The sequence below is a fragment of the Temnothorax nylanderi genome, unplaced genomic scaffold, assembly GCF_030848795.1.
Source record: "Temnothorax nylanderi isolate EJ_2023f unplaced genomic scaffold, tnyl_v1.0 TNYL_tig0597_pilon, whole genome shotgun sequence".
NCBI lineage: Eukaryota > Metazoa > Arthropoda > Insecta > Hymenoptera > Formicidae > Temnothorax > Temnothorax nylanderi.
The window spans coordinates 80,094-104,676 of record NW_027249659.1 but is presented as its reverse complement, the minus strand read 5'-3'; the positions used below and the strand labels follow the sequence as shown (position 1 = coordinate 104,676).

At 41.7% G+C, this 24,583-nt stretch overlaps 3 protein-coding genes across 3 annotated transcripts in view; 1 reads left to right on the top strand and 2 right to left on the bottom strand.

Annotated features, from left to right (window-relative positions):
- Nucleotides 1–1,108: 1,108 nt before the first annotated feature.
- Nucleotides 1,109–24,583, top strand: part of LOC139784209 (uncharacterized) — an 86,323-nt gene continuing 62,848 nt past the window's right edge. The window contains exon 1 of the mRNA XM_071723378.1: nucleotides 1,109–1,970. The gene's annotated coding sequence lies outside the window, so the exon portion shown is untranslated. The remainder of the gene's footprint in view (nucleotides 1,971–24,583) is intronic.
- On the bottom strand, nucleotides 9,308–16,318 carry LOC139784220 (uncharacterized). Its single transcript, XM_071723388.1, has 5 exons — nucleotides 16,218–16,318; nucleotides 10,970–11,064; nucleotides 10,424–10,656; nucleotides 9,859–10,018; nucleotides 9,308–9,672 (listed from the first exon to the last, which is right to left on the bottom strand). The coding sequence occupies exons 1-5, from the start codon at nucleotides 16,316–16,318 to the stop codon at nucleotides 9,482–9,484; spliced, it is 780 nt and encodes a 259-aa protein (XP_071579489.1). The 3' UTR covers nucleotides 9,308–9,481.
- On the bottom strand, nucleotides 17,856–22,982 carry LOC139784219 (uncharacterized). The gene is made up of 2 exons (XM_071723387.1): nucleotides 20,265–22,982; nucleotides 17,856–20,048 (listed from the first exon to the last, which is right to left on the bottom strand). Exons 1-2 carry the CDS (start codon nucleotides 22,980–22,982, stop codon nucleotides 17,856–17,858), a joined length of 4,911 nt encoding a protein of 1,636 aa, XP_071579488.1.

Below are 24,583 nucleotides of genomic sequence, written 5' to 3'. Positions count from 1 at the left end.
TCTAGAGAGCATATATGAATTTTCTCATACGTGACAGGCCAAGCGGGGCAATAAATTACCCCAAACTTGTACCGCGTGTAATAATGTTTCTATTTGTTGTTAAAAAACTTTGTAATAGATGATTTTTTTCGTTTTTTAATAAGGAAGACGATAGTAGTTATCAATTTCTGGTAGTAAAAAAAAAACAGTACAAAAATTTCGAAAACAAAAAGGAACCAAAAATTTGGCTGAAATGACTTTTTTTATAAAAAATGCTGTAGTTTTTCATAAATTCACCGATTTTAAAATTCCAACGGATTTTGAAAGAGGAATAGACAACCTTCAAGGGCATATAAGCGACTTTTTCGTTTCTTAAAAAAACATATTTCTTTGAACGTCTGAAGTAGAGGAAATGACGAAAAAACTGTCGGATGGGAAAAAATCGCAAGAATGGAAAGTAAAACAGTTCTGTCAATTATTATTTATTTAAAAGGTAGTCAAAAGGTTAGAAAGTAGAAACAGTTAAATTAACTCCACAAAAACAAATTTTTTTTTAATCAGTTGCTGGCAAGAACAGCACAGGGTTATTTTATGTTTTTTTTTTTTGTCAATAAAAAATTTTTTACACGAAAAAACTTTTGAATACACGATGAAAACGCCAAAATGAACATTTTCACAAAAAATCTGAAATATACTTACTGTGGTAAATGTCGAGCGTAAACGGCCGAGTGGGGTAATACGTTACCCCAAACAATTTCTTTTTCGATCACAGCTGTCGCACGGATCTAACGCACTCGTGAATGACAGAGGTCGACTGCCGAATGACTAACTGAATCATATGGTTAGGGTCTCGGTATGAAACTAACCTTCCTAAAGTCAGGGGCGAAATTTGAATTCGCGTGGGGTAACGTATACCCCACATATGCTCTCTAGGGTTAAACATACACTTTACGTTGATTTGTGTACGACGGCTTTAATGTGCACTGAGTGCGCACCAGTTCTGCCAAAGAAAAACGCTATCAGGCATTTAAATTTTTCGCTAGCGTAACATTAAACTGTAAATATATAAATAACGTTGCCAAAATTAAAAAATTGAAAACGCTAACGGCGGAGGCTGTGAGAAATAAAGCGCGCCGTTAAGCCCGGTCTACATAGGCCGCAGTTCGCAAAACGCAAGACACACGCACAGTCTACATGTCAATCTAACCTCTCTGTGTATAGAGAGATAAAACAGGCTGCTGTTTGGAAAGAAATAAGAGAAGACCAGAGATCGAAAAAAAAAGCAGATGGTGGGATAGTGAATGTGTAAGACTAAGGAGAGAAGCACGAGAGAAACTAGTTAAATGGAGGAAGGGAAAGTAGATAAAAAGAGGTACATTCTAAAGAAAAAAGAATATGAGGAGAAAATAAAAGAGAAGAAAGAGATAGAAAGGGAGAGAGTTATAAAAGAGGCGAGAGAAGCAACTAGCGAGAAGGAAGTATGGAGATTTATAAACAGAGAAAGGAAGGGTAGAAAAGAGGTTTGCGAAGAAATAACGGAGGAGCAATGGAATAAACACTTCATGGAGCTATTGGAAGGAGTAACTGTGAAACCGCGTGAAAAAACAGGAAGGGAGAGGAAAGAATGGGTAGCAAAGAGGAGCAGGAAGGAATAAGAAGAGAGGAAGTGGAAGAAGTAATTAAAGAAATGAAAGAAAAGAAAGCAGCAGGTACGGATGGATTGCCAAATGAGGTATGGATATATGGAGGAGAGAGATTGAAGGAAAAAATATGGGAGTATGTGATACAGCGTGGAGGACAGAAGAAATAGCAGAAGACTGGAAAGAAGGTATAATAGTACCAATAGTAAAGAAAGGAGAAGGAAAAGAAGCACAAGATTACAGAGGGGTGACATTAATGAACACAAGCTACAAAATATACGCGGCAATTTTGCCGAAAAGATTGGAGAAGGAGGCGGAAGAAAGAAGAATATTACCATAAACACAGGCAGGGTTCAGGAAAGGAAGGGGTACAATGGAGAATACATACGCACTGAATTATGTAATTGGAAAGGCTGTTAGCAAAAAAAGAGGGAAGCTAGTGGCAGCATTTATTGATCTGAAAGCAGCATTCGACTCCGTGAACAGAGAAAAAATTTGGGAGGTACTGAAAAGAGAAGGGATTAGTGAACAGCTGAGAACTAGGATAGAAGATCTGTACGAAGAGACAAGAAGCGTGGTAAGAGTGAAAGAGAAAAGGGATCATGCTTCTGGACGGTCAAAGGAGGTCAGACAGGGATGCCCGCCGAGCGCTATGCTCTTTATACTGCTGCTGGCAGACTTAGAGGAAACAATGAGGAGGGGGCAAGATGGAGGCGTGGTAGTAGGGAGAATAAAATTTTGGACGTTAGCATACGCAGACGATGTAGTAGCTATAGCAGAGGACGAAGAGGAGATGAAGAGGATGATGAAAAGACTGGAGAAATATTTCGACAGAAAAAAGCTGAGAGTGAATGTAGGGAAACAAAGGTAATGAGATTCAGGAAGGGAGGAGGTAACATGAAGAAAATGGAATGGAAATGGAAGGGAGAAGAAATAGAGGAGGTAAAGGAATTCTGCTATCTAGGCTACACATTCCAAAAGAACGGAGGACAGGAGGCGCATATCAACGAAAGAGTAAGGAAAGCTACCATAGCAATGAGACAGGTTTGGGGAATAGGAAAAAGGTTATTTGGAAGAGACTGGATAAGAAGAATTAAGTTATACGATTCGCTGGTAGCAAGCATAGCTTTATATGGAGCAGAAGTGTGGGAATGGAAAGAGAGAGAGAGAAAATAGAAAGAATGTACGAAAGGTATATAAGGTGGACATTGGGCCTAGACTGGAGCACACCCGGATACATGATAAGGGAGGAAACCAAGAGGGACAGAATGAGAGTAAGTGCTGGTAAAAGGGCGATGAAATACGAGGAAAAACTGGAAAGGGGAGAGGGAAATGAGATTGCAAGAGAATGCTGGAAAGAAATAAAAGGGAATGTCAGGAAGGAAAAGGCAAATTGGGAAGAAGAGAGAAGGAGCTTCTATAAAAAAAGAGGATACGCAACTGAGGAGATAGAAAGGAAAAGAGGAAATGGCTGGAGCAGTATAGAGGAGATAACAAGAAGAGACAAAGACATTCAGAGTCAAGAGAGAGATGAAAGAGTAAGAGAGTCTAGATATAACAGGTGGTACAGGGAGATAGCAGAAATCAGAAGGCCAGAATACCTAGAGAAAAAAGGGAAAGAGAAGTCCATGATCAGGATAGCGAGATTTAGGCTACGTAATGAGATGAGAGGTGGAAGATATTGGGAACCAATAGAGAAAAGAAGCTGTAAAATATGTGCAGCAACCAGAGACATGGGAGCATGTGTTAGAGCGGTGCACAAGAGGAGAGGAGGAGGAGAAGCCAGAAGGAATTGGCGAGAAGATCATAAGGATACTGAATAGTAAAGGAGAGGGAGAGAAATGGATGGCAGAGCTGGAGAGAAGAAGAAGGCAGGCTAATACAGCGGCAAGTTAGTCAGAAAGATTAGAGAATAATACTGATGATTTTGTTGAAGAGGATAAGCGGAAGGTATTGGATGCAAAGAGAAAGGAAGAGAGCGGATTGAGGGTGAAAATGGACGAGGACAAGTCGGTGGAAACGAGGGTAAGAGAAAGAGAGGAGAAAAAAGGAGAAAAGAGAGGAGAGGAAAGGAAAGCGGGAGGCCAAAGAGGACCGCGGAGGAAGAAAGAGCGAAAAGGATGGAGGAGAATCTCCTTATGGATACGGACGAGGACGAAGCAGATAGGAAGAAAAAAGAATAGGAGAAATTTAGGATGGAAAGGAGAGATGAAGGGAGATAAAGAGAGAAGCATTAAGGGAGAGGAAGGGGAGAAGGAGGTAAGATTGTAAGAATAATCTTTAATACAGTTATTTGCAGAGTGAACGTAGAATAAGAAAGAAGGAAGGCGTCGAACAAGAGGAGGGAGAGAGCCGGAAAGAAAAGGGAAGAGCAGTGACAGAAAGGAGGAAGTCAGAGGGGTGCGGAATTAAAGGAAGCTGAAAGAGATGACCAGAAGGGTGCCGAGGGAAGGGAGGAAATGAGATGTGAGGTCGCTCAATGACCAGGTCGGGGAAAGAAGAAATAAGAAAAATTATATTATAGATATAAAATGTATATGATTAATGATTGAATGTATAATGTATATGATTTTATTTGTATAGCAGAAATTGTAAAGGTTTTTGGGAACGTTTTTACTGAAAAACAACGCCTTCCAACCCCGGAAGGGGAGTGAAATAAAGATTATTGAATATATTAAATATCAATAACTACAACTACGTACTACTGACCTGCTACCTGCTATACACTATTACTTTAAAATGCTAAAATATACCTGCTATGTACTATTATTTTAAACTGCTAAATGTAAAGTCATTTAATATCTACTAAGTTAAGTAGTCTTTATTGCGATGACTGTTATTTAATCTCTAAAAATAATATTCTGCTAAATAATAGAATAATACCCCATCTTATCATTTTTAACTTTTTATTTTAGTATATATATTTTATATTTATATGCTACATAAATAATATAGATAAAAACTAATAAAAGTTTTAGTTTTTGTTTTTTTTTGCAATTTTTTTCTAAATAATCACGTTTTTAATTGCAGTGTTTTAAACAGTTTTAAACAGTAGTTTAAAACTGTTTAAACAAAATGTTTAAAACAGTGTCCACTGTTTTAAATCAGTTTTAATCAGACAGTTTTAAACAAATTGTTTAAAACCTGCCAACCCGGTGTGTGGTGTGTATATGTGTGTTGTGTGTGGGTGTGTGGTGTGTGGTGTGTGTGGTGGTTTCTAACGCTGCTGTATCGAAGAGGTAAGAAATAAGGGTTCCGACTTATCTTATCATAAATGGGACTTCTTAAGCTTTAAATGAGATATTATTTATTATTCTACGATTATTAGTTTCGAAGATACAAACGTTCAAAGTATAACATATTTTCGTTGCATCGACAAAAATTTTAGTTAAACTTTCTAACGCTGCTGTATCGAAGAGGTAAGAAATAAAGGGTTCCGACTTGTCTTATCATAAATGGGACTTCTTAAGCTTTAAATGAGATATTATTTATTATTCTACGATTATTAGTTTCAAAGATACAAACGTTCAAAGTGTGACGTTCAAAGTGTGACAAGGGCGATATAGGCAATGCATTCATTCATTTATTTATTAAATCCATTCATCCATTCACCCATTCATCCATTCACCCCATTCATCCATTCATCCATTCATCCATTCATTTATTCATTCATTCATTCATCATTATCCATTCATCCATTTATCCATTCATCCATTCTCCATTCATCCATTCATCCATTTATCCATTCATCCATTCATCCATTCATCCATTCATCCATTCATCCATTCATCCATTCATCCATTCATTCATTTATTTATTAAATCCATTCATCCATTTACCCATTCATCCATTCATCCATTCATCCATTCATTTATTCATTCATTCATTCACTCCATTCATCCATTCATCCATTTATCCATTCATCCATTCATTCATTTATTTATTAAATCCATTCATTCCATTCACCCATTCATCCATTCACCCATTCATCCATTCTTCATTCATCCATTCATTTATTCATTCATTCATTCATTTATTTATTTATTTATTAAATCCATTCACCCATTCATCCATTCATCCATTCACCCATTTATTAATTCATTTATTTATTTATTTATTAAATCCATTCATCCATTTATTCATTCATTTATTTATTTATTAAATTGCGAAAACATTTAGCTTACATTGAGAGCTTTCAAAAACTATATAATAAAGTATATTTTCCTTTAATATTTTTCGAGAAAAATCTCTTATAATAATTCCATTTCAAGAAAATCGGTTATAAATAGAGAGTTCGGTCTTGTTTTATCATAAATGGGACTTCTTAAGCTTTAAATGAGATGTCATTTATTAGTCTACGATTATTAGTTTCGAAGATATAAACGTTCAAAGTGTGACATGTTTTCGTTGCATCTACGAGAAATTTAGCTAAACTTTCTAACGCTACTATATCTAAACGAGAAGAAATAGAGAGTTCAGGCTGGATTTATCATAAATGGGACTTCTTAAGCTTTAAAATGAGATGTCAATGATTACTCTACGATTATTAGTTTCGAAGATACAAACGTTCAAAGTGTGACATATTTTCGTTGCATTCGTTGCAGGCTGTGCCTAGATTTACCCCCCCCCCTTATACCCCTCCTTACTGTCGACAAAGACGTAGTTCTACGTCAAAAGAGAGCAAGTTCGAAGCAATCAGAGGAAATACTTACAAACCTAATGGCTTTGGCGTTATTATCTGAAAAAGATATTGTGACAGCTTTTCATAATATTAAATCAGACATGTCGCTATATTATATGAGACGTCGATTCCAACGTTATTTTCGCTATTACGACCGTTTTTGGATAAAACGAGTAGCACCAACCCGATTTTCAATGTATCGGAAGCTTAAACGGACTAAATCATTTAATAGAACGATACCATAAGACATTAAATTATAAATTTACAGATAACCATGACCTATGGATATTTATAAGTAAGTTTTGTACATTAATATAATTATGAGGAATAACTATATGTATACATATTCATAACTATTACGTAAAATATTATTATATATACACGGAAAAAACAACTCGGTTGTAGCAACCAGAAATATTCAGTTGGTACAGATTCAGTTGCAGTAACATAAAGTTTTGTTACACTAACTGAAAGACTGTTCACATTAACAAATGCTTTCGGTTGTGGGAACCGAAAATTCGCGGCGCGAGCGGCAACGCGGGCTCGCGCGGCGAGAGGGTTCGGCTCGCGCCCGCTACGCGGCTCATCGCCGGTATACTTTCGCGTAATTAAGATTCAACATCGACCCCTATATCTAGGGCAGCTCGCAGGGTCTCTACAGCGTTCTCAAGTTCGCTCGTGGCGGACAGCTGACCGCCACAGCCTATAACAGCAACTTATGTTTTTGCCATAAGTATACTTGTATCTTCGAGAAAAATTTTCTGCATGCAGATGACGGAAACCATATTTCTAACAACCAAATAACTCAGTAGCACGAACCGCCATTATGGTTCCTATATACGAGAATGAATAGTTAGAATAGCAGAGAGTTCGCTTCCACTATCAAACATTCGACATTACAAACCGAATATTGTTGCAATGAACGAGACTTTTATCAGTAGCAGCATTAAAACTCGGTTGAGATAACCGAGTACAATTGTCTCAGCAACGGAAATCTTCCAGAAGAATTTTTCTGTTGCTACAACCGAGTTTTCGTCTGGTTCCCAGGGAACAGAAAATTTCGGTTGCCACAACCGAAATTCGGTTGCACGAACGGAATATTTTTTTTCCGTGTACCATTTGCTTCAATTTTTTATTTACAGAAAAATTCGGAGAATTGCAGGCGACAACTCGTCGAGATCTGACGACTTTAAAGGCAGGAAAGCCTTTAACAAGATTAAGATATAGTTGGATTATAAAAATCATGCTCTTGTGAACGCGTGGGACAGATTAGACGATGGCCTCCCTATAGAAGATTTTTTTGTCATTGACAAGTTCATTACTATCAAAAAATGATCAGATAATAACAACAATTTAAATAAATAATTCGTATAAACTGTTTACGGACTAAAATGTTTTTGCTTCAATAAATTTTTAAAATAAAATAAAGATATGCGTTCCGTATTTTATTCTGTACATTTTTTAACATTTCTTAAATATTCTATATATATGATAAATAATATATATAACAGCGTAAAACATTACCTTTTATGTATATATGTGTATACAGGGTGAATCTTAATGGATGCACCAACTTTTTACCATAGGAGATGAGTTACCGACCGCAACTGTAATGAACCGAACGATCCATAGGTGACACCAGCTTGAATCGACCGCTTCGATCGACGAGTCCGAGGTGATGTACAGGCAAGTTAAAAACTGTGAATCAAATAACGTATATCGTATGTACATACTTTTCTAATATATCCAACTATCTTACGCATTTTTCTTTTTACATATAATTTTATTTAATAACACGATTTCTTATTATTCTCCATCTATGCGCAACGTATTTACCGCATGTACTACGTTTACGCGAGCGTTACTTTTGTAGTAACTTACAATAATTTACTCGTTTACGCAGAGTAAATTATCGTAAGTTACTACAAAATTTCCTTTACGCGAAGGAATTATCGAAAGTTACTACAGAAGTAACGCTCGCGTAAACGTAGTAATATAGTACGGGATCCGGCCGCGTGATTTATACGTTTATCTGTTATTTTATCGAAATGCGATTTTAATGGAAGATTACATATCAGGTCATACATCGCGGCCGGTGTGCCTAGCAAAATCTTGCCGCAAGTACCCTCAATTAGAGCTGTATTAATTAAATTTTTTAAGACAACTTCGTTCATTTGTTTGCGAAGTAAATGAAGCGTCATCTGAAAGAGAGTGATCTAAAAAACTTGAAAAAAATCGGTTCCCACCTCTCAGTCTGCCGCAACCTCCTGGCAGCCAGATGCAAAAAGGTTCTTTTTTGTTAATTATCAACGTTCATCGTGTATCGAGACAATTTTTACACAAATTGAAGCTAAATTTTTCCTCTACACGATGGAATATGGTTGCCTGCGTAAAAGCTGCCGCAACTACCCATACAGCACAGGGACATCCTGAGCTTATACTGAGGATATCGCAACAGTAAGTTCCGTATATCCTGGGAATTTACGAGATCCCGACTGCGATATACTATGGGAAATGCTGGGCAAGTTCCTATGTCCCGCGTGATTTGATCAATAGTAAATCCTGAGGATATCTCGCAGTATGCGCAGAGGATGGGAACGGTTAAGGCGCAGTAGCTCATGTATACACGCATACATTTACGCATCATTGCGTGCGCGTGCTCATATGTGTTGGATTAGGTTAGGTACGCGTACATACACGCGGGAAAGAAGAATGCCTTCTCACTCAAAGTTGCACAGAAAATTGGAGTATACTCGGTACGCGTGTTCCGGCCTTTTTTTACAATGCATAATATCGAGCATTACAAAAAGAGATGGAACACACACTAAATATGCTTCTATATGCGTGCAACTTCGTATGAGGCATTTCTGCCTCCATGTATATCTTTCAATAAAATTTCACGAGAATGTGTAATTTTATTCAAAAATACGTGTACCTAATCTAACCCAATAAAATTTCAAGTATCCATGGAATTTTATTTAAAGGTTAGATTAAAGGACTCTAAATATGCAATTAACAAATAGATTTATTTTATATATAAGAACGTTATATAAAAACATTTCTTTCTTTAAATGTATTTCATTAGCCTTCATTGCTATATATTGTCTTTGGTGCGGCTATTGCAGTATCCCATATTGCAATGATCCCACTGATACAAATCTGGTATTTTTTCCTTTCAGGATCAATTTTCTTCATCTTGATTTTCTTCTCGGTTCTCTTCTCTGTTCTCTTCTTGGTTATCTTCTTGGTTATCTTCTTGGTTATTGTTTATCTTTTGTCTGTTGAAACGCTCAGGAGCATGGGCTAACCATATTTTAATTGGCGCTGCAATTTGATCGTCGGAAACATCTGAATGTGAATTTCGAATCACACCTAAAAAATAAGATATTTGTATTACTTCTGTAAAATTTCTTGACAATTTCAAAGTAATATGGTTATAGTATTGTAACAAATGTTATACATATTTATAATATTACAAAAATATTGTATAAGTCATGAGTTACAGATTTAACATACAATAATAAAACAATGAAGATTGCTTTTAAATATTGAACTTACTCATAATAACTTTGCATATATGCAAAGTTGAAAAAATTTCTTTCTTTTTGGTTCCAAGCCAACTATATTTTGTAGCTAGTTCATTCGAAAATATGAGTCTCATTAATCGAATGCAAAAAGTTCTCATATTGCCACTCCTTGCGCGACACAATTGTTTAATCTAAAATAAATTCCAATTTGCATTAATATGTTGTAATTATATAAATAAGAAATATAACTGTAATACCACAATATTATTTTCTAACAGCTATTGTTAGTGTACATCCACGGTAATCGATTCTGTCCCTCAGACAATTTTCCAAACTGAGAAGTCACCATTATCTTTCTACATACTTGCAGTTCATGATTAAAGTAACGACTAGAGCTTATTGCTCGTTACGTTAATCATGAACTGTATGTAAAAAAATAGCGACTTCTCAGTTTGGAAAATTGTCAGAGGGACAGAATCGATTACCGTGGGTGTACGATCTTCTAAAATAAAGAGACCGTTATCGATTTAGATTTTTCAGTAAAAAAATATTTATAAATATATATTTTTTCCACAGTAATATAAACGTTGACCTACCAGTTCATTTCGATAACCTTCATCACTTTGTAGCTTATCTTCTAAAGTATCCAATTCGGTTTGATTTTTCAATGGAAAATCTTTTGTCGTATCCATGTTTTCCTTTTTTTTGTCAATAATATCAATTGACAATTTATCTGCGATAAGCTTTACGCTTTTTTTAATCTTCTTAATGTCGTCTATCGCCGATTCAAAGGTTATTATTTTCGTAATAATGTACTTTTTAAAGTTTTCTGAAAAAAATTTTAAATTTATAATTATGTAAAAATATATGATTTTTTAAAGAATGTTTGGATTATACAATACGCGCGCGCGCGTACACAAGACACATTTCAGCACCAAGTTCTTGCTATGACCGTCGGTAGGCCTCTTTCGATTTTAATTTAATGTTATGAATTATCAACTTTAACTTAATTTTATTACAAAAATATTATAAATTCAAGCTTAAATGTACGTTATTATTACTGTGTATGTATATACTGTGTTTGTATATACTATATAAATCCAATTATTAAATATAATTTAAAACAAAAATTACATACTCACCATCTTTAGAATTAGAATTAGAACTCGTTGTTGAAAGTGGCAATCTATCCGCAGACAATGTTGTAGCAGATGGTAAATATATTTCTCCAGTGGCTCTGAAAATTATACAAAATGTTATATCATTAGTATTTCAATATTTTTACATTAAGCTGCATGTAATAGAAGAGAAGGCGATATTATGGACACTCGTTTACATTTCATTTAAAAACTTTAACAATAATCGAAATTTTGTGTTGAAACTGGAACAATTCTGCTCGTGAACGTGGTGTTCAATAGATTGCAGATTCAAAGTTATGAAATATTTATTACATAGGATATTAGTGATTTCATTGAAATATATTGAAAAATTATACAACGAATATTTGAGCAACAAGAGTTTGCTATCATCTATGGACCTGATTCTATTAGAATTAAAAATAATGCTATTATTTTAAGAAAATTTTAAAATATATGTAAAGATTAAAAATTTATCTTGTATATGAGTGAAAATGATATGTTAGTAATGTCTAAAAAGATAAATTTTGTTTGTTAATATTTGTTAATCAGCATCTATACGTACCAATATTATAATTAGAATCAACTTGAGGTACACAATCCACGTAGTTATCGAATACCACCTCATGATTTTGCAATTCTGAAACAAAAAAAGTGCTTTATTTATGTCTTAATTTTATTTATACGATTCATACAAATTATAAGTTGCTGAATAAGTAATGAATTAGGTATAATTTATTGTGTAACAACTCAGATATAAATTATTGTGCGAAAAATTTATTTGTACAATATCAAGCGACATGTAAACGTACATTGTGTTTGAATAAATCAGCATGAATGTGAATGTGATAATAATGTTAATGTGTTATGTATGAGTATGAATATTCTGAAAAATGGAAGACATATTTTATGTACAATGCATGTATGTACACTTTTAAATAAATGTACCCCGATAGTAAAAGATGTGTAATATTATGTGACAAAATTTGGATAAAATTGTGAATGCTGCAATTATTGTCCAATATTTGCCCAGTTTTCCTATCTGGTTACATAATATATCTAAAGATAATATTGAATGAAAGTACAATATTAATGCTGTATATATATAAATGTATTATGCACTGCAAATTTTCCAGATGATGGGCCATCTTCAACTAATAATGATCCTTCTACAGAATCGCACATTATACCGGATGCATCATCTTCGACTAATAATGATTCTTCTACAGAATCGCACATTATACCCGATGCACCATGTTCTGTAGTAGTCCAGTCAAAATACGATTAGACCTAGAAAAAATTGCAACACAAGGTTTTATTACGTCATTGTGTTCAGAAAAATATACTGAACAACATATTCAAATTCCGCCATTTTCCGCTATCCCTAAGTATGTTTTTTATTAACAATTTATAAACAAATTCGTTTTTCTCCACAAATACGATGAATTTCGAAATTTTTGTAGAGATCAAAGTTGTAGAGCAGACAAATATCTACAAAAAATGTTCTTATGAATTTTTTGAAATATCTCATATTATTTGAGATATTTGCAACAAGAGCTACTAAGCTACGCGCGGAGCGGAGCGGAGAGTTCTAACAAGCACACGGCAGTCTCTACCGGTCGCTGCTAGTTCTCTAGGTTCTACAAGGAACTTGAGTTGGTTCTCGATACTAGTATATGTGTCTATGTATACACACACACACACATATATATATATGTACATTCATATTATATATATATATGTATATATATATATATATATGTGTGTGTGTATATTATATATATATATATATATATATATATATATATGTACATTCATATTATATATATATATATGTATATTGTTACGTACGGAAATTTTATATTTTCGAAGACGCACGTTAGAAGTTTTGAACGCTTAAACGACGCACGCTAGGCTCGGAATTCCGAGCGAACGCTCAGTTTCCTGTAAATGTTTATCTTATCGGACGACCCCTGGAGGGCTGGGGGCCAGATGGGGCCCAAAACTACGCTTCTAGAATGTTCTAGAAGCTTCTAGAAAACCTCCCCCCTTAAGACGCGATGGAAATGGCGGGAATCTCGCGCGGGAGATTCCGGTCTTTTTCGGGTATAAATAGGGCGGAAAAACGCCGCGGAAAACAGATAGTTCCGAGCTTCGGCTCCTTCCAGATAGTCCTGAACTTCACATACTCCTTCGGCTCTAGCATTCAATTGCTCAGCCATTCCTTCGGCTCTAGCATTTAATTGCTCAGCCATTCCTTCGGCTCTAGCATTCAATTGCTCAGCCACATAGTCTTAGATCTAAATCATTTTCCTAAATCTCACTCAATTCCTTAAACTCAATCTTGGGACTTAGTCCCTGTACTTTTATATTTTAAGACTGCGCCTCACGCATAACTTGTACTAAATTTTAAGAATAAAGGTAAGATAAGTTTGAAAAGGAAAAGCTCCAAATCTGGAATCTCATCTCGTGTTAAAATTCTTAATCGATCACTTTTAAGATTCGACTCGCAGTTGTCGCTGACAAAGTGCGTGGCAATTGGTTCTGAGCGCTGACGAAGAGTGTGGCGAGCAGATACCCTTGCTGCCGAAAGCGTGGCGATTACGGGGTTGATCCTTGGAAATCATAATTAATTCCCGAAAGTGAATTTGGCCTTTACGCTGCCGATCTGAGCGCTGACGAAGAGTGTGGCGAGCAGAGTGTGGCGGATTGGCTTTTGAGCGCTGACGAAGAGTGTGGCGAGCTATAAAATTCATTTTCGAGGATTCGGGCTAGATGACGAAAAAGGGAGGCAGACGAACTCAAATTAAAAGAATTAGGTTCCAGATTAAAAAAGCAGTAATTTCTAATCAAGATCCTCTTCCCCTCCTCCAGCGATTACAACAACTACAAAACGCACCTCCATTTAAACCTATTCCTGTCGACTTCGACATCGATTATCCCCATTATAATCAGATAAATAAAAGTGATCCTCGGTACAAAATTTATAAACTCAGATATCTTTTCGGTCCCGAATAATAACAACAATAATAATAATAGCCTTCACACGACTTGTCCAAATCCCTGGTAAATTGCTTAAATGCATTGACCAAAAAACGGACGAACAACAAACAGAACGTGACAGAACGTGACAACATATATATATATATATATATATATATATATATATATATATATATATATATATATATTATATATATATATATATATATATATATATATATATATATATATATATTTGTGTGTGTATACATAGACACATATACTAGTATCGAGAACCAACTCAAGTTCCTTGTAGAACCTAGAGAACTAGCAGCGACCGGTAGAGACTGCCGTGTGCTTGTTAGAACTCTCCGCTCCGCTCCGCGCGTAGCCTAGTAGCTCTTGTTGCAAATATCTCAAATAATATGAGATATTTCAAAAAATTCATAAGAACATTTTTTGTAGATATTTGTCTGCTCTACAACTTTGATCTCTACAAAAATTTCGAAATTCATCGTATTTGTGGAGAAAAACAAATTTGTTTATAAATTGTTAATAAAAAACATACTTAGGGATAGCGGAAAATGGCGAAATTTGGATATGTTGTTCAGTATATTTTTCTGAACACAATGACGTAATAAAACCTTGTGTTGCAATTTTTTCTAGGTACCCCCCCCCTTTTTTCCGTATTTTGACTGGACTATAGATTTCTCAAGACCAAGTAAAATAATTAATTTTTAATCAACTCTCAGTATCTTAATATTGTAATGTATTTTTAATTGCTTTAAATGTTATTATAGAATTGCCACGTCCAATACCAGAACATTCGTTTGACATTGAGAAACAGGAATTACTTGGAAAAATACAATTACTACGTAAGGAAAACTACAAGCTTAAAGCGAAAATAAAGCAACTTAAATCTTCGTTTTACACTGAGAAACAGGAATTACTTCGAAAAGTAAAATCACCATATAAGAAAATCCGGAATGTTGAAGCAAAAAGACAGAAAATTGAATCTTTGATCCAGAAGAAAATCCAGAAGCTTGAGGCCGAAAGAAATCGACTTGAATCTGTCACAAGATTATTGTTTAATGATGATCAGCGGAGATATTTAACACGTGGAAACACGAGAGGAATACCATGGAGCAAGGCTACAATAGAAACAGGTCTTAAATTAAGAAACGCTTGTGGAATCAAAGGCTATTCTTTCTTAAGGGATATTGGATTTCCCATTCCCTCTGAGCGTACTTTGAGTAGGGGAGACCGGGGCTAAACAGTCCGTTTTTTTTCGGTGCCGATTTTTAACAACAAAATAAATAATTGTAGTTAAATGTGGTATACCACTGTAAAGAGTGAACCTTTAGCTACAAAATTTATATAGGAAATTTTTGTCTACGTCGCTTTGTTTAACCGGTATAGAACAAAAACGACAACGGTGGAAAAATTGAAATCTCAAAAATGCCGGGGTATAACAGTCTGCACTGCATTTTCAATACATATACGTACATCTAATTCTAAAAAATAATAGGATACATGCAATAATTGTTTTTTAAGAGAAAAATATAAAAATTTATTTAAAATTTTTATGCGAAACATTATTAAAAAATAGTTACGAGGGTTCCTCTTTCCGCAGAAGTCACTCGCCCGACTTGTTTCACTCCTCGACGTCCGATGACTCTATTCGGTGTCTGAACGGTTGTAATTCCCGTCTCATCCATATTCCATATGCAGTGAGCCCGAAAATGCCTTGGAAATGCACCCGGACTGCTTACTGACCGATTAGCCCCAAACACAAGTTTCGGGTTTGATCGCCCACGAAATATTAGACATCAACGATAATGAAAAAACTACACTGGATTCATGTTCAGCATGCATTACTCTTTATAATCACGTACCTCGAGATTTGGAGAGCAAATATTATTGCAGATATTACAAAATTTCCACGCGCAGAAAATGTAACTTTCACCTTTCGAAAATACGTTTGCCCTCGTAAAAATCATAACACGGCAGGTAACCTGCCGAAACTCCGTTGGTCACATGGGTACTATAAGCAGCGTTTACAATGTTAATAGCGAGTTCGCACAATATACAGGTTCCGAGATATTTGATTAGACGTATTTACCCCGTAGACGTTTTAGTCCCGGTCTCCCCTACTTGAAGACACTACAAAGTTCGTCGACTACAATAGATATGTACATTTAGAAACTGATGTTAATACTATTTCGCTTACTACAAATAAGCACTTAACATTCTTTAATGTCTTCAGATCTACCTGATTTTACCTACGGAAGCAGTTTGTGCGACGAGAACGTTAGCCCTAATCAATTTATTGAAAGTAAGATTTTCTGCAACTAGTATGACAGGAATGCCCATGTTTATTGTCATATATTTTTTATAACTTGTTCAATATTATTATCCCACTTTAGACAATGTAAGTACTGAGAACAGCTCTTCACGAAATACAACGGATGTCTCTACATCCATTTATATGGATCTGGAATCGATTGGTTCAGTTTTATCTGGGATATGAATAAAATCTTTATTTCGAAATTTTAGATATCTCAATATCTTCGACTGTTACGAAGTAATATAAAATTTTTTTGTATTAAAAAAAATTTTTTTTACTGCAGTATGTAGGTTTAATTGATGCTTTATAATTGTACATTTTTCATAATAAAAACAAATACTTTATTTGCAGAAGAAAAAGGTCAATCTTTATATAAACTTAGTGGAGCAGTTGTACGAACGGTTATAAATAGGCATCGCATACGATGCAAAACGTGCAAATCGGCTTTATTGAAATCTACTTCGTGTGATATTTCTCGTGTACAGGTTCTCACTGATCTAAGCAATTACTCTGGACCAAACACTTTCGACAAAAATTCAGGGCTAAAATTTTGTAGCGAATTGATTTATTGTTTTTTACAAACTGCAGAGTTTATATTTCGAGAACGTGAAGAAGAAATTCTGTCAGGTGTAGTTACATTCTCTGAAATGTTAGAAACGTTGCTGCCGCTTAGTATTACATACAAATTTCCACCGTGCCATTCTGTTGGAAAGCATATCTTGAAAGCATATCTTTTTTCACGTATTCATTTTGTGCGAATCAGCACTTGCCGAATTTTGTCGTTTCTGGGAAAGGCAGGAAGGAGCGAGAAAGCGAGGCAGAAAGCAATTTGCGTGAAAGGAAGTGTATTTCTCAAATGTGCAGTGTACAAAATGCAAGCCGATAACAAGAACGAGGCAGAAGTGCGCGAACTCGAAATTCAGTGATAAGGCGGAGTGAAAGCGTGCGAATGTTACTCAGCGAAAGCTGCGTGCGAAGTGAGCCGGGCACGGCCGTGCGTGCTTTATAAATATAGTCTCCGACTTTCCCGAAGATTCTGCCGGTGATCGACAACACAAAGGCGGTGGCGAATCTTCCAGAAAATCGGAGGACAAGTTGTTTGTTTTTATTCGGAGGCTCCATCCGTTTGCCTCGTGCGGTCGCTAGCCGATTTTCAAGCCGCGCGATTCGGGGAGCGGAGCCCGTCCGCGCGACGCGTCACGCGGGCGAGCGCGCGCTCGTGATTGGCGCACGCGATGCTAGGTGTGATCCCTCGCGGCACAGCTGCCTTTTCCGAACATCCCGCCCGCCTCGTCGGGAGCGGTCGACGAAACAGCGCGAACTTAATCGATCGAAGTGTCGATCCTTCCCCGGCATCCGTGCGCCACGTGCTAAAGTCAGCTGATTGAGGAAGCGAAGTACAGTGAGTCGCTATCAGCCGTGTCAAACGATGCAAATCACACGGCGTGAGTACTACGGCTACATTTTGAAAGAAAAATTAATTACATGAAAATTAATTTCATTAATTTCACAAAAGAATACGGCAATGACGATCGGTTATTTATAGTGTAAAGTATGTATAGGTTATATACAAGTGACAGGCTCTTGGGCCTGGGTGTTAGCCGGGGGCAGAGGCACGAGCTTCACGACGGGGCGAGTAAGCTCTCCGGTGGCGGTCCGCAGTTCCACCACCCGCACCTGGCCGTCCTCTCCAGGGTGAAGGCGAGCGACTCGAGCGAGTGGCCAGCGCGAAGGTGGTGTGGTCTCGCTCTTGATTAGGCATAGCTGGCCCTCTCGCAAATTCCTGTCAGCCGTCCACCACTTCGGTCTCGGGGTGAGTTCCTGCAGATACTCTCGGGACCACCGTTGCCACAGGTGGTCCCTCATGTTCTGAAGGAGACGCCAGCGGCTTAGCCGATTAGTTGGAATGTCGACGGTTGACGGCTCGGGGATTGCGTTGAGGGGTGCCCCGATGAGGAAGTGACCGGGGGTCAGGGTGTCGAGGTCCTCTGGATCGTCGGTCAGGGCCTGGAGCGGGCGAGAGTTGAGACAGGCCTCCACCTCAGCGAGGAAGGTGGTCATTTCCTCAAAGGTGAGCGTCGTCTCGCCGATGACTCGCCGCAAGTGCCGTTTCATGGACTTCACCGCTGCTTTCCATAGCCCGCCGAAGTGCGGGGCGGCGGGAGGGTTGAAGTGCCATTGTACGCCCTCGTCCGCTAAATGCCCGATGACCCGATGGACCTCTCGATTTGCTGCCTGAAACAGCGCCTTGAGCTGATTGTCGGCCCCAACGAAGTTGGTCCCGCAGTCGCTATAGATCGCCTGGCACAATCCTCGTCGGGAGACAAAGCGCCTGAAGGCGGCCAAAAACGCATCGGCCGAGTAATCACTCACTGCCTCGAGGTGGACGGCCTTAGAGCTGAAACACACAAAAACTGCCAGGAAGGCTTTGTACGCTTTGTGGCCGCGTCCCTTGGCCGTCCGAAGGAATATCGGACCGGCGAAGTCCACTCCGGTGTGGAGAAAGGGCCGACTGGGGGTGACCCTGGCCCGCGGCAGACTTCCCATTATAGGTTGCGGGGAGGCCGCCCGCCATCGGATGCATGGGAGGCATCGGTGGATGGCGCCTCGTACAAGCTGACGGCCCCGCGGGATCCAATACCGCTGGCGGACGATCGCTAGAGTGGCCTGAGTTTCTCCATGGAGAGAGCGGCGATGACTTGCGTCGATCACCAGGTAAGCCAGATGCGAGCCCTGCGGCAGAATGGCTGGGTGTCGTTGGTCATCGTCTAATGGCGCGTGTTTGATTCGTCCTCCCACCCGCAGGATACCCTCAGAGTCGATGACCGGAGTGAGTCGGCGAAGGGGGCTTCGGCCAGATACCGCCCGTCCAGCCCGAACGTCAGCGAGCTCCTGGGGGTAGGCGACCGACTGAGCCACCCGGATCCACCGCGCGAGGGCCGCGTCCAGCTCCGCTGAGGTCAGCACCGAGGCGTCCGCCCTCGAGGAGCGGTGCATCCTCCATCGAACCATGCAGGCCGAGACACGAAGCAACCGTCGGAGAGAGGAGAACCGAAGGAGTTCATCGGGTTCTCGCGCGTCAGAGGTCACGAAGCACCGGAGGGCCCTCTGCTCCGGGAGCTCCACATGCCCCGGGAGGCCCAGCTCCACCGACCAGTCCGCCGAGCCTCTGGCAAGGAAGTCGGGCCCGCTCCACCATAGGGGGTGATCCAAGAGCTCCCTCGGTGACAAGCCACGAGAGGCGCAATCCGCAGGATTCTGGCTCCCAGGAACGTGGCGCCATTGACTGGTCGGGCTCGCTCGCTGAATCTCAGCGACTCGGTTAGCCACAAAGGTCGTCCACCTGGTGGGATGGCCGCGGATCCATCCGAGGGTGACCATGGAGTCCGTCCAGAGGAAGAGAGGTGCGGCCTCCAGGTGCAGCACCACACGCACGTGCTCGGCAACCCTGGTGAGCAGGCACGCCGCATTCAGCTCCAGCCGAGCGAGCGTGACCTGTTTCAGCGGTGCAACCTTGGTCTTCGCCGCCACAATTGACAGGTGAGATTTCCCGGCAATCGTCACCCGGAGGTAGACCACGGCAGCATAGGCCCGCTCGGAGGCGTCCGAGAAGCCGTGGAGTTCTACGGAGTCCTCCGAGCCGTCGAGCCGGAACCATCGCGGCACGCGGACCCGCTCCAGCAAGGGGAGCTCCTCCTCGAGGCCTGCCCAAGCCGCCGCGTCAGGGGGTGCCAGCGGGGCGTCCCAATCAAGCCTCTGCAACCACGCGGCCTGAATTAATAATTTTGCCTTAATTAGCACAGGTGCCAACCAACCCAGCGGGTCGAACAACCGAGCGGTCCGCGAAAGCACTGATCGCTTCGTGGGAGAGACCAACTCGGATTTCAGGACGGTAAGCGCGAAGTCATCACTCCCAGGACTCCAGCGTAGGCCCAGCACTGATCAATCGTCCGAGGGGAGCGAGGCGCTGGCCGTCGGCTGCAGACGATGCTCGAGGGGGACGTCTTCCAGGAGGGCCTCGTCGTTTGCTGCCCACTTCTTGAGCGGGAAGCCGCCCGCCAAGCACAACAAGGTCACCTGCTCCCGAAGACGGCGGCACGCGTCGAGAGTGGAAGCCCCGGAGAGCACATCGTCCACGTATCGATCACTCTGCACCGCCTCGGCGCCCAGAGGAAACCGACTCCGCTCATCCTCCGCCAGTCGGTCCATCGTCTTCAACGCAAGGTAGGGTGCGTCCTTTTGCCCGTACGTGACCGTGTTTAAGGCGTGCTCCAATTGTTTCCACAGGATCATCTGCAGGTGTCTGTCCTCCGGGTGCACCAGAATTTGCCGGTACATCTTTACGATGTCGGCAGTGAATACGTATCGGTGCCGCCGCCAACGCGTCAGAACATCAGCGAGAGCCGGCAGCAGATTGGGCCCCGCGTAGAGGAAGTCGTTCAGCGAATGCCCTGCCGTGGTGCGCGCGGACCCATTAAATACAACGCGGATCTTCACGTCGGAGCCTGAGCTCTTTAGGACGCCGTGATGTGGCAGGAAGCAGGCGTTGACGCCACGTTCAACTGTTGACGGCGTCATATGCCCGAGAGCGAGATACTCGTCCATGAAGTCGTGGTACATCACACGGAAAGCAGGGTCGCGCTCGAATCGACGCTCCATGACCTCGAGCATTCGGGACGCAGCGCGGCGCGTGGACGACAAGTCAGGTGGCTCCGACCGCACCGGTAGACGCACCTGATAACGGCCGCAAGGAAGGCGCTGGCACGTCCGCACGAAGAAGTCCTCGCACTCCTGCTCGTCGGGGGTGAGCGGCAAGGGAGCGCGAGGCGGCTCCTCACTCTCCCAGAACCGCCGAACCACCTCCGTCAGCTCATCCGTGGCAGAGCATTGGAGCGACGAAACGGCGAGCGCCGCGTGACAGCCGCCGACCGCGCCCATGAGGATCCAGCCGAGCTGTGTGCATTGTGCGATCGGCTCCAAGGGGCCTCCGCGACGGAGGTCCGCTAACACGATGCTTGCGTATGCTTCCGCACCAAGGAGCAGCTCGACGGGGTCCCGAGCACGGAACTCGGGATCGGCGAGACTGAGTCCGTCCACATGCGGCCACGAACCGCCGCCGCTCTCGGCCGCCCCGCTGTACACGGACAGCTTCGGCAGTACTAATGACGAGACGGTGAGAGTGTATTGTCCGATACGCGACGCGAAGGTGACGGCAACCCGTCCTCGCGCGCAGCCCGTCCGGAGGCCACCCACACCGTAGATCGCGACAGACGTCGGAGTGCGCGGCAATCGCAGACGTTGGGCTAACGATTCCGAGATCAGCGACGTTTCGAAGCCCGGGTCCACCAAGGCACGCACGGGGTGGTACTCGCCGTGACAGCTCATTACCAGGACGCGCGCGGTCGCGAGCAAAACGGGGGCGCACTCCGCGGACAAACGTTTTGCAACGTGCACCGTCGGTGTCGAGCTCGTACCGGGAGCGGGCAGCGCAACGGCCGAAAATGCGTCATGAAGTGACGTGTGATGCCGACCCGAACACTTTAAGCAAGTCTTGGTGGACGTGCACTCACCGATCAGATGTCGACCCAGGCAGTTCAAGCATCGCTGATGCGTAGTAGCTGCCTCTCTTCGCTCCTGGGCTGTCTTTCGCTTGTATTGGTCGCAGAAGGCTAAGAAGTGCTCTTTCTTACAGAGTGGGCAGCTGCGGCCGGCGTCCGTCCCCTGAACCTTGACGTGGTTGGCCCGAGCCGAACGGCTCGTCTTCTCACCAGGCTTTCCCGAGGATGCCTCGCCCCTGGCTGCCCGGAGCACCTCATGCGTCATCAGCTGCTCCTGCAGGAAGTTGCGGAGCTCCTCGTAAGACGGTGGCACGATGGTTTTCCCGAGCGAGCTCTCCCACTCGCGGCGGGTTTTGGAGTCGAGGAGTTCCACTACCAAGTGCACAAAGAGGTCCGTGCCGTTCGTGATCAGTCGCCCTATGCCCTCCAATGCGCCGACGGTGGAGACCACTCCGTGGAAGATGCGCCGGAGATCGGAGACGGACTCACCCTTCATCCTCGGAAGTGAGGTAAATGCCGCAAGGTAAGATCTCACCAGCAGTCTCTTATTCTCGAAGTGGTCATTGAGGGTCGACCAGGCGCGCTCGAAGTTCTCATCCGTTGAAGGTAAGCTTCTGATCAATTGCTCAGCGTCCCCTTTCACGCTTGTCTTTAGATAGTGAAACTTCTCGACCTTTGACAGGGAGTCTTCAGCCACTACGATGGAGGAGAACAAATCTCGGAAGGCAGGCCAATCCTCGAATTTCTCCGAGAACTCCGGCATCTGGATTCGGGGCAGTACGTTGCGAGCAGTCGCATGCCCCGGTTTGGTCGACTTCGAGTCATCGAGAGCCTTCGCTTCCTCGAGTTTCTGCTCGTACTCCAGAAGTTTGGTTCTCTGCTGGATGTAGGCCGTTTCGACGGTACCCAGGAAGTCCTCCGTATTGTACGTACTCCTATCAAACTCCTCACCGAACTCTGCTTGCAGGCGGTCGTGCTGCGCTTGGAATTCGACCCACTTGCCCTCCAGGACTGACAGAGTGGAGTGAACGAGGGGGAGCGAGATTTTGGCGGCGCCGGTTTTGCGGAGATTTTCTACTGTGCGGGCGATGCGCCCGTACATGTCTCGTTGGGAGTTGATTAATCGCTCCATTCTTCCTTTTCAGAATCACTCACGACGCGATGGAAGCCGCGCCGAGGGCTGGATCGCGGACTGAAGCCGGTTATCACGACGCGAATCCGGCTCGAAGGACCAGAAATGTGCGAATCAGCACTTGCCGAATTTTGTCGTTTCTGGGAAAGGCAGGAAGGAGCGAGAAAGCGAGGCAGAAAGCAATTTGCGTGAAAGAAAGTGTATTTCTCAAATGTGCAGTGTACAAAATGCAAGCCGATAACAAGAACGAGGCAGAAGTGCGCGAACTCGAAATTCAGTAATAAGGCGGAGTGAAAGCGTGCAAATGTTACTCAGCGAAAGCTGCGTGCGAAGTGAGCCGGGCACGGCCGTGCGTGCTTTATAAATATAGTCTCCGACTTTCCCGAAGATTCTGCCGGTGATCGACAACACAAAGGCGGTGGCGAATCTTCCAGAAAATCGGAGGACAAGTTGTTTGTTTTTATTCGGAGGCTCCATCCGTTTGCCTCGTGCGGTCGCTAGCCGATTTTCAAGCCGCGCGATTCGGGGAGCGGAGCCCGTCCGCGCGACGCGTTACGCGGGCGAGCGCGCGCTCGTGATTGGCGCACGCGATGCTAGGTGTGATCCCTCGCGGCACAGCTGCCTTTTCCGAACACATTTCATCGTGCGTAAATTTAACAATACAATAGTTCGTAATAAATCTTCGAAGTGTGGAAGCAAGAGCATTGGCATGAGAAATGCTATAAACAAGTAATTACATTTGTGATAACATATAATGTGATAAACATTAAATATAAGTACAAATATATATATAAACATACCAAAGACACAATATAATTACAAAGATACAATATAATTTATATGATTGAAAATAAATTTTTAAAATTTTAAGACTTGTTTTTATTTTATTATCCTGAATATCATACAGAGTGCATTAAAAATATAATAATTACTGCGTTTCAATATTCACTGCAAATAGATATATACCACAAAACAAATTTATAATACATTTATATATGTTACGTATACTATAAATGTTCTGTATTGGCAGTGAGCGGAAAACGGTTTACATGTCTCGTTCAAATTTTTCGCGCCCTTTTAGTACCAACATGTCCGACTTTTGCGCAACTCTTATAGATCTAGAGCTCTAGCAGATCGTATGTCACCCACAAGCTCCCAGCCAGCGACCTCTACAGTAATGAAACTTACGATACATGAAAAAAATCTGCTTAATTTGCTCCTTCATAATATGTATTTTTCATAATTTGCTCCATTTTACTTTTTTTATAAATAAATGATAAAGTTAATAACAATGTAAACGTTAATATTGTTACGCGCACACTCCCGAACGCGTACGCGTGCTCCCGGGATCGCAGAAATAACCACCCTCGTTATTACAAAAGAACTCGGGTTTATTCAAGCTCAGAACGGAATACAATAAAGAGATCTGGGAAAACCGGTCCGAACGAAACGAGTCACCAGATCGATCTAACAGGCGGTAATTAAATCAATAATTCTATGCGTCCCCGTTGTCAAGGGACGCGCTTCGGCTTGAAACTTCTGCGGAGCGGAGCCAATTTCAGCCCAGAAAATGGCACGGGCGCAACACTGCCCCCCCTCTT